Source organism: Aptenodytes forsteri, unplaced genomic scaffold, assembly GCF_000699145.1.
Source record: "Aptenodytes forsteri isolate BGI_AS27 unplaced genomic scaffold, ASM69914v1 Scaffold287, whole genome shotgun sequence".
NCBI classification, from domain to species: domain Eukaryota; kingdom Metazoa; phylum Chordata; class Aves; order Sphenisciformes; family Spheniscidae; genus Aptenodytes; species Aptenodytes forsteri.
The window spans coordinates 16,748-26,746 of record NW_008794854.1 but is presented as its reverse complement, the minus strand read 5'-3'; the positions used below and the strand labels follow the sequence as shown (position 1 = coordinate 26,746).

The window sequence follows — 9,999 nt, the reverse complement described above, 5'->3', positions numbered from 1 at the left end:
TGTGAGGGGCAGGGGTCGTAGGTCTGGTGAAAGGCTGATCGAACGGAGTGTGTAGCGTTACAGATGGCTGATCTTAACACTTGCTTCTGAAAGCCGTCGTAAATCCTTTTTTTTGCATTTTTGAAGGTGCTCAGTGTTCCTTTGGGCCTCTTTATTCCTGCTCCTTCCCTCAAAGACACCCCCACCCCACCCCCCCAAAATGGGAAAATCTCCAAACCTACAAGAAGAAGGACAGGTGCCCATACCTTGAAGACAAATGGGGGTGCGGAAGACGTGACAACAGGAATACTGAGCAGTCACCCAGCTCCGTGGGAAGTCGCTTCTGGCTGGGGAAATGTTTATGCTAGCAAAGTAAAAGCCAGAGGCACCCCTACAGCTCCCGCAGTAACTTCTGGTTACCCCTCATACAGGTAAGGCCCTTCTGTGTCCAGACCCAGTTGGTCCAGAGCTCTTAGCTGTAGATACAGGTTTGCGATTCAGGGCCATTTCTGAATTGGAGAAATGAGCCTGAAAAAAATTGCCTGAAGTAGCACAGGAGCACTTATTCCAGGAGGTGTAGTGCTTTCAGTTAGTCCTCTCTGTGGGGTAGAAATCCTTTCTGGTTATATTTCAAGTTTGTTTCCATCAGCCCCTCTAGAGCAGGTGTTGGTGGTTTTCATGTCCCAGTTATCACATCTTCTCTTTGAGCAACAGATTAGTCAGCACACTCGTCTCTGAATAGGTACTCCAGGGTAGTGAGAGTTTGAGCTCCAACTGGATGCATTTTACACTCAAGAGCCTGATAAATGATTAATTTATTTAGTCTCTTAAAGTTCCCTGCTTCCTGGCAAAGCTAGAATGTGTGCTTCTACAGGCCTCAGTCCTGCTCACCTTGGAACTACAAGTTTTGGCAAGGACTTTAACCTCCAGTGAGGTAGAGGTCAGGTAAAACTTTATCATAAAAAGCTAAAGGCTTTACCTCTTACAGATACACTGCTGTGTCCTACCTAAGGACCACTGCATCTATTTGTCGTCACTAAATCTATGTACAATCACAGAAGAGACACTTGTGGTCCATGCAAGTGGCATCCCTCCCCGACTGGAGGATGCAGAGGTAAGTATGGTTAAAGCAAGTCAGCCAAAAGAGAACCGCCCAGGGGCCTCTGGCACTGTGGGACTGTGCCCTGTTGAGGAGGGCATAGCCCAGCACGGCTTGCTGCTGCTGGCTGTAGGCTCCCCTTAGGGAGAACCCTGCTGCTGACAGCAGCCCCTGTCAGCATCCCCAACAAGGGGAACTGGAACTCCTCTCTCATCTTCAGATCAGTAAAATTCTGCAAGAAGGGTGAGGTTACTAAAATGAAGACTACCTTAGCTATATAAGCTCTTCCTGGATTTCTCTTTCAAGTTTTTGGCAATCTTAGAAGGGTAGGCCTGCACAGTCAAAGTGTGAGGAATACCTGCCTAAAATGCAGATCCTACAAATCTTTATGCATGGACTTGGCTACTATTACTAACTGTGTGCAGAAAGGATGTGTGGGCCTGGTACCTGGAACATTTTTCTTTAGAACTTGGAGCCCCAGCAGTTTAAGCTGAAACCATCAGCACAGTCAAGTGCTTGGGATTTCTGAGAAAGTAAAACTTAGCAAATTAGCAAAAATGCAGTCCGCAAGCATCCCAGAGCAGCCAGTTTACAGAGACTGCACTGTGCACCCCCGGCAGCCGGAACCGACTGATGCAGCTCAGAACCCGTACCTTTGCTGAATTGAGCAGCCACGACCAAGAGGAGAGCACTTGGTCCCATGCACAAATGGGCCTTCACCTAACGATGGCAGTGACAGAACATGCGTGGGTAGCAGACTCGGAGCCTAAGGTATGCTTTAAGTAGCACTGGGGGAGCGAAATGTGGTTTGTTTGTTGGTTTTTTTTAAAATAGGAATATATTTTTATATATAGTAATTTTTGTTTTCACTTCTGAGAAGAGAGATCTGAGGCTGCCTTCTGTTCAGGCCAGTATGGTGCCTGAGTGGAAAATTTCACTCCCCAGTTTCGGTAAGATGCAACTTAGGCTGGTTCTTGTAAATAGCTGTAAAAGGAAAGTTACTGCAGCAGAGCTCTGTAATCAAGAGGTCTCCATGGACAGCCTGTCATCCTGATGAGAGACACTTCTTAATTAAGCAAAGATGCCACATTGTAGCTGCAACAATTCCCTAGTGTCCCAACTTCCCTCATCATATCAATGAGTCTGGAGTTAGAGCTCCCAACAACAAGGGGTTTTAGAGAATTTCAAACAAATTATAAGTCTAAAAGTTCAATGCTCGAGCATGTGCAGCATGCAGAGAACTCACTTCAAAACGTGTTTGAAGAGCATTAACACAGTTTTGTACTACTGCAAAGACCTTTGAAAGGAAGAGTGCGGGTAGCATCCCAAGTCTTGCCAGGGAGACCTGAGATCCGCGCATTTCTGTGAAAATCTCAACTTGCAGGCAAATCAATTAAGCAGCAGCCCTTGCAACTAAGCTTAACTGAGTTCCTGTTTGAGCACCTCAATTACACTGATTTCATGATTAAACTTGTTCCGATTAATGGGAAAAAGAGAAAGAATCCATGGTCAAAATATTGGACAAACTGTTTAAGCTAATGAGGGAGGATGCTGGTGTGGTGAAGCAGCTGGTAGTGAGAGCCTGGAGGAGAGAAGGAAAACAGCTGCCTTCAGACAAGCACTAAATGCAAGCACAGGAGCAAAATGAAGAGGAACATGCCCGTGTGCTTCAACACATCAAGTGGCAACACAAAAATGCTGCATGAATATTGATCACCTTACTCAGCTGATTAGTACCCGTAGGTTATGTCTGTACCAGTGTGTAATATAGCCCCGGGGAGTGAACCCGGGTGCCCAGTCTCTGATCATCTGCTCTACATAACGTATTAGTGTGCTATATTCTGTACTATATTCTGGAGTAAAGTTCTTTGCAGTAGTCCACATTCGGTAACTAATTGCTCCTGAAGGACCACCAGTTGAACAAGGCTGTCTGCTAGGGTACCCTGCAGGAGCTACATGTCTAGGAGACTAGGGCACAGGCCCACCAAAACCAACACGTGGTCTGGGCCATGCCTAGCTAGATGGCAACCTGGCATGTTTGGAAGTTCACTTGGGCTAATACCAAGCACACTTGGCTTCTGTGCCAAGGTGCCCCTGGCACCTTTTACTGTGCAGACGTAACCGTTCTGTTCATTGCGTTGCTTTGCTCCTTCCACAAACGAACACGATAGGCTGATATTCCAACTCCGAGGCAAGAGACATGTTTTCAGTCAGTTTATGGGGGAGAACGACCATTCAGAATAAATACGTATTTTGGTAACAGTATGTGTGGCAAGGGCATCATAGAAATTAATTGTAGTTTCCATCGTACTGTGGCAATGGGGTGGTGTGTCTTCCTGATGGGGCTGGGGGAATGCAGAAACAATAAAGGCAATGTGTCAGGCTTTTCCAGGTCTAGTCCTCCCTAGAAACATTAAAAAAAAAAAAAAAGAAGAAAAGTAACAAACATCTTAAATGATGTGTTTCTTGGGGACTATCAGCAATACTGGCCACGTTACTTATTTCCTTTTTGGCCTGTCTGCTATCCTCCGACACCAAGGCTCTCAGTCGTAGGTACCCTACCGCTTGTGAGGCTGTGGTCTGGACTGGACTAATGCAGTTTAAAATGAACTCTCCGAAGTCTGTCATTTAAAAAACATGGATCACCTTATGGATGTGACTTGGGGCACAGCCATGTGAACAGTTAATCAGCACAGCTGTATTAATTCAGGCTCTAGGGGGGAAGGTAGGAGTAGAGTGAGACCAAATGACTTAAACCAGATCTACTGCCAATGGAGCATGTAGCTGTGCCCTCTGTGATAGCAGCTGGTGGCTAAGGGAGGTATGGATGTATCCGCATTACGCAGCCAGTAATTCCAGTCACATTGCTACTGTTCACAGCTTGCTTGTTTCCTCGGGATCCTGTGCTCCTCAAGCTGGGCATTCTCTTTGCCCTTAGTGATATCCCCCATTTGGGAGCTCACCTCGGTGTGAAAGCTCATTGTTAGCATTAGGCCTATATGCGGTGCTGAAAATAAAAAATCTACACCACAACAGATGCGATCACTTCATTTTCTTGCCTAAAGCACACTGTGATTTCTTCCCCTGTTTGGCTCCGTGGGTGGAACAGGCATTTCAGTATACACTGCCACGTTCATTACAGGGAGTTCTTCCGCACTAGAGATATTAACATCTTTGTTATTACTGCCAGTTCTCTCCTCCCCCGTACCAAGTGGTTGCCTGAGCAAGAATTCCTTTTAAGGACAGACTCCCAGTAGTAGTATTCTCCTCCTCAAAGTGAAGAGCTCTTCAGAGGTCAGTTCCTTCTGCTTTCTCAGAATCCTGCCTCCCCCGTATTCCTTAGAAAGTCATTATTAAGGATGTCAAAATCACTCACAAAAATATCACAGAAATTCTAGAAATCAGTGTCATAATTACCTCTTCGTAATCATTAACAACTCAAAACCATATTGAGTTAAAAAGTTTTATGCAAGAAAAAATGTTTAACATTTAATATAAAATCAAAGTTTGACATAGCTTGTTTTTCAAACGTCATCCTTTTCCTGTTCATCAACTGACAATTAGAAGATCACAATTAAAAAAGTAATCCTAAATACTTTTAAAAGCCTTATAAAAACATTCATAAAGTGCCACCCACAAAAGCACCTAAACAAGAATCTGAGAGAAACACCTATTAGGATGTTAATTTACTTAATTGCTGCTGAGGACTAAGCTGTCAGACAGCAGCGCAATTTGTGGAACTGCCGATTTAACAACCATACAACCCAGCAAAAACACCGTTCCATAGACGTGGCCCCAACAGAGCATCAGCTGGGCCCACAGGTACGCAGAGGCACCCAGCACAGTGTTGTGGGCTTTTAAAATAAATAGATGCTAACACCACCTAAACCCAAGAATACCGGCAATGGGAGATGTGGATTCTAAGGGGAGCGATCATCCCAGGCTGTGGCCTTACCGCAAGGGCGAAACCCAGGCAGCTTGTACAGAAAACAGGTACAGATTTTAGCTGGTTTTTACCAGGGTAAAAATCACTCCCCGCTACAAATAACAGAAAAAGGCACTGATCCTTGGAACATCTCTATGTTCTCCTCTCTGGCCTTGAACGTACCGTACTGTAAGCACCTTTCTTTTCCCCATCCCCAAAAGAGGGGCTCAGGACCACCGCACCGCAGTGAATGTGCACTAGTTTGTTCGGCAGCGGCCTCCCTCTTTGCTCGAGTGTCTGGGCAGTGCTCACAAACAGATTTACCCGGAAGAAAAGGGGACAGGCTCCGAGGGCTCCCTCCCCCCAAATTCGCGCCCCATATGAGGTGTCCAGGGAGCAGCTGTGTGTCTTCCCAACACCAGGTAGCTGCCTATGGTCCACACGGCCTTCTCCTCTCCAACGACTACTCTGTATGATGCTTCTGGTGGCGCACCAGCTGGGGCTGGAACCGAAAGCTTTCCCCACACTGGGTGCAGCGGTACGGCTGCTCCCCTGTGTGGATGCGGGTATGCTTGATCAGGTTGGAGTTGCCACTGAAGCCCCGGCCACACTGGCTGCATTTGTAAGGCTTCTCGCCAGTATGGGTACGAGCGTGGTTAATGAGGTCAGAGCTCTGCCCAAAACGTTTGCCACACTGCCCACAGGCATAAGGCCGGACGCCGTCGTGGGCTCGCTGGTGCTGAAGGAGGTGGGAGTGTTGGCTGAAGCTTTTCCCGCAAGCTGGGCACTTGTAGGGCCGCTCGCCTGTGTGCATACGCTGGTGTTTGATGCAGGTGGAGCTGTCGCTGAAGATCTTCCCGCACTCGCTGCACACGTAGGGTTTGAGCCCAGTGTGGATACGCTGGTGCTTAAGGAGGTTGGAGCTCTGGCTGAAGCTCTTCCCACACTCGGCACAGGTGTAGGGTTTCTGGCCCGTGTGGACCCGCTGGTGCTGGATGAGATGGGAGCTCTGGCTGAAGCCCTTGCCACACTCCCCGCACAGGAACGGTCGCTCCCCAGTATGCATTCGCTGGTGCTGGATGAGGTGGATGCTCCGACTGAAGCCCTTGCCACACTCAGAGCAGATGGTGGGCCGCTCTGCACGAGGGGCTCGCCGTGAGGCTGCTGCCACCCTTCTCTCCTGTCTTTTCACCAGGCTGATATCAGAGCAAGGCAGTTTAGCCTCCTCTTCCTCCTCACAGTCACCTTGCTCCGCCTCTGGGCAACTGCGCTGACTTCCATGGCTGTCCCCCAACTGTTCCTCTCCTCCTCCGGACCCTGCTGCCAACATGTCCTGCTGATCTGTGCTTGCAAGGTGATCTGGAAGGGGACCTACCTCACCACCTGGAAAAAAAGTACGACTCTAACTGTGATTCTCGCTGGGAAGTGGCAGAGCAGAGAACAGGCAAGCTGTTCTGCTAGGGAGCCTGGTCTGCACCATGTAGGAGAAGCAGTAAAGAGAAGACTGGGAGCAAATGGAAACCTAGCTGCAGGAGAGGCTGTATGGTGTCATCATGCGACCCAGAGCAGACGTGCCACGAACAGCAGAGCCAAGGGCAATGCTACAGGTGTCTCCTTGCCCCCAAGAAATCTTCACATTTTGTCTTCTTAATATTCTGTCTTCTTATACATACTCTTAACAGCAGGCTGACAAAGGCAGGCTGTCTGCCTGCCCTGAGGGGGAAAGAGCAGGTCTCAACATGAGCTGCATGGAATAAAGTGGCTTAAATAACACTGAGGCAGCTCAAAGAGCATTTTGTTTGCTCTGTGTTTATAAACTTATCTAACTTATTCCTCACCCATGTGCGTCTCCTCCAAGGCCTCATGATCTTGTTCTTCTCCTTGGTCCATCTGGGAAGTTACGTCAGGTTCAGCAATCAGGAATCCTTCTTACAAAAGCAAACAAAAGTAATCTTAGTTGCATATTCAGCAAAAGCTTGTCATATGTCTTAAAAGCTACTGTCCCTGCGCTGAATATGGGGAACAAGCAGAGTGGTTGCATAAAAGAATGGAATCAACTGAGCAAACATTTATGGACATCCTGAGCACTGCTGAGGTATCTGGTGTCAGATACTTCCTCTTTCCTTAAAGGAGATTCAAGGTTGCCCCTCTTCTGATAAGCAATAGACATTAGGACATACACCAGATGTGCTGGACTCAGAATTGGTTGACAGCAGTTGTAGATACAGGTGTAAGCAAACAACAAAACCCAGCCATATTTACATTTCTTTAATAATGACAGCCACAAGACTAATTACTCTCCTAAGATTATTTTAAATGGAAAATGACTCTTTGGTCACCAGAACCTGATTTTCTTACTTGCTACCTCATGTCTTTTCTCCTCCAAGACTCTCAGGCTGAGGCAGCAAAAACCAACAAAACAGGCAATTTAATGTCTTGTCTACTCCAGCTGGATTCTGTTAGTTCCCTGCCTGGCATCCCTACTGAGCTCCAACAACCGCCATGAACGCAGCTGTTGGGCAGGGTGCTCTTACAAACGCCATCAGCACCAAAGACAAGAATTTTTCCTTCAGTATTTACTATTTTAAGGCCAAAACCAGCCAAATGGTAAGCAACAGCAGTTAGCATCAAGAGGGCAGGCATTAGCAGTTGCTGCAGAAAAAATGCAGAACAGAGAAAATACAATGGTAAGGAAAATCCCGCTTTATTTTAAAAGGTAAGAATCAAAGATGGCAGGGAAAGGATGCCACATGGACGAATCTAGGACCAGAGAGTGACATGCATCACAGCTAATATTTTTAAAGCATTTAAGACGTTACTTTTTCCCACCCTTTTAATCTTTATAGTTACTTAATGCTAGTTTGCACCACTTCAAAAATATACTCCCTGAACTCTGCTTCAAGCTACCAATCTCTCTGGACAACCAATACTGCTGGACAACTACTCAAGCTCCAGATGGAATTAACTAACTGGGCAGATGGGCTGTGGTGCAAACAAACACTGTAAACCGATGGGTGTCTGTTCCCGCACCACTTCATCCATCACCAACAGCTATTTAACGGCAGGTAATGGGTAATAAGGGATTAGATAGTGTCAGAATCAAGGCGACAACTCAGATGAAGGGAACAGTTTTGGACCTCGGTTTCCAGTGATTATAAAACCACCAGGCTTGAAGTCTTTGATCCTAGGTGGCAAAGCTGGACAGAAAGAAAGGGAGTAAGCAAAAGAGAAGGACTGCAATCTTGAACTGCAGAACCATGAAGAAAAAGATAATCAGATAAGAAAAAAGAAGCCTTAGCAAAAAAAAAAAAGCAGCCTTAAAAGTTAATAATCTGAGTCCCTACTTCAAATATTTGCTGAATGCTGAAGTGGACCACCCCTGCAGATGGATCATTTCCGGCAGTTCCAAGCCGATACACAAAGGGAGGTTGCTTTCTGCAGCCCTACAGCTCTCAGGACTTTGCCACTACCAAGAATTTCTGCTGCAATTTTGGCAGTCCAAGCTGACCAAGCTGTTTACATGCCGCAATATGTTCCAGATGGCCCACCCCCACTCTAGAGCAGGAGGAGTCAAAACCCTGTCCACACATAGACCTTCCCCCCAGGCAGCTAACCACAAACAGCAGGGTTTCTCTCTGAAAGCTGTCAACAAACAGGAACTTTGGTGGAGCAAATCCCTCAGCATTTCAGAGGTGGTACCAGCATCTGACAAATGTCCAGTAACAACCACCCGGGGAAACATCTAAGCAAGCAGACGAGGTAGAAGGAAGAGTTTCCTTCTGACCCTGCAAAAATTTCCTAGCTTGGGTTGCCGTTGACACACTGCTGTTATGCTCAGATTTGCTAAGGCAGCTCAGCAGAAAGCAGATAGCCTTGATACAATTAACAGGCTAGTCTGGAGTAAGGAAAGAGTTTCTTCCTTTCTCACAATCACAGTCACGTCTCTGTGAAAGGAGGGGACAAACCTCATCAACAGAGCGGACATTCCTTCAGGGATTTCATCTGTGACTGGGAGCAGCATATCCTTGGGCGTATTGGGTTATTGCTTGAATGTGGAAACCGAAACAGAAAGAACGTCTGTGTATGTGGGTGTGTGGGGTTACTGTAGGCAACATCCACAGCTTTACTAAAGCAAGATATGAAAGGTATCTAATTTGGACCTCCAGCAGGGGCTTTGCAAACACACCATACTGTTCCTGGGGCCTTGGCTTTAGTATTGTGATAGCATATATAGATTTTGTAGCTGGGTCCTACAATTTATGTTCTTTACCTTAGTTATTTGCAAACTGCTACTTATTTTCTCTTCCGACCACTCAGCTCTGTATTCCTCCTGTGGTTGTACCAAGCTGTGGAGGTTATGGGACTCATTCTAGTGCAGAGTGCCATACTTTCAGTTTCTCGTGCTCCTTGGGATCTTGCAGACTGGTCCTGAAGTGCTGTCAGTGGCTAAGCGCTCTCCGCACGGTCATGCCAGGCACGACAGCACAAACCTGCAATTCAGAAGAAGGTGTTCAAATCTTCCTCTCCCCAATTATTATCTGGGATAGATAATGCTTGCAGTAAAGTCAAAAGGCGAAGACATTTTTATCACAAAAACCAGCTAATTATGCGGCTGCATGAATTTGCCCAACACATATCGGTCTTGTCTTGGGTGTGATGAGAACCCCCTTCCCTGTACCATCAGATATGTTCATAAACTACAGCGCTTGTCAGCGACTGCCTTCCTGCCCAGCTCTGTGCCCAGCTAGGGATGCTGGGGGGGCACTGGGGGACAGACACAGGAGGCAGAACGGGAAGGCCACTGCGGAGTGCGCTGCCAGAGCACCCAAAGGCAAGGAGGTGTGCAGGGCGAGCAAGTACTGTGTAGCTTTTGGGAGCAAGGATTTTCCACAGAGCAGGGGCAGGGGTGCAAAGCTGCCTGTCTGCAACAGCAATCAGAGGCACTGGGTGGGAACTGGGGAAAGATAGGCATTTGCTCTGCGGCAGGTGAAAAGGG

The 9,999-nt window shown here is 47.1% G+C and overlaps 1 protein-coding gene across 2 annotated transcripts; it reads right to left on the bottom strand.

Moving 5' to 3' along the window:
* Positions 1-5,384: 5,384 nt before the first annotated feature.
* On the bottom strand, positions 5,385-9,415 carry LOC103895077 (zinc finger protein 271). Of its 2 annotated transcripts, none has more exons than XM_009274586.2 (3): positions 9,274-9,415; positions 6,842-6,931; positions 5,385-6,386 (listed from the first exon to the last, which is right to left on the bottom strand). In XM_009274586.2, exons 2-3 carry the CDS (start codon positions 6,891-6,893, stop codon positions 5,467-5,469), a joined length of 972 nt encoding a protein of 323 aa, XP_009272861.2. In that variant the 5' UTR covers positions 6,894-6,931; positions 9,274-9,415; the 3' UTR covers positions 5,385-5,466. The 2 variants fall into 2 exon arrangements, with proteins under 2 accessions (XP_009272861.2, XP_019326369.1); XM_019470824.1 differs by having other exon boundaries at positions 6,842-6,928.
* Positions 9,416-9,999: the final 584 nt, after the last annotated feature.

What these genes read in the sequence shown, in the direction of transcription:
- LOC103895077 (XM_009274586.2), bottom strand. Translation starts at nt 6,893, where the DNA reads ATGGACCAAGGAGAAGAACAAGATCATGAGGCCTTGGAGGAGACGCAC. An exon ending in CTTGGAGGAGACGCACATGG is followed by an intron (nt 6,387 to 6,841) that starts GTGAGGAATAAG and finishes CTTTTTTTCCAG; the next exon opens with GTGGTGAGGTAGGTCCCCTT.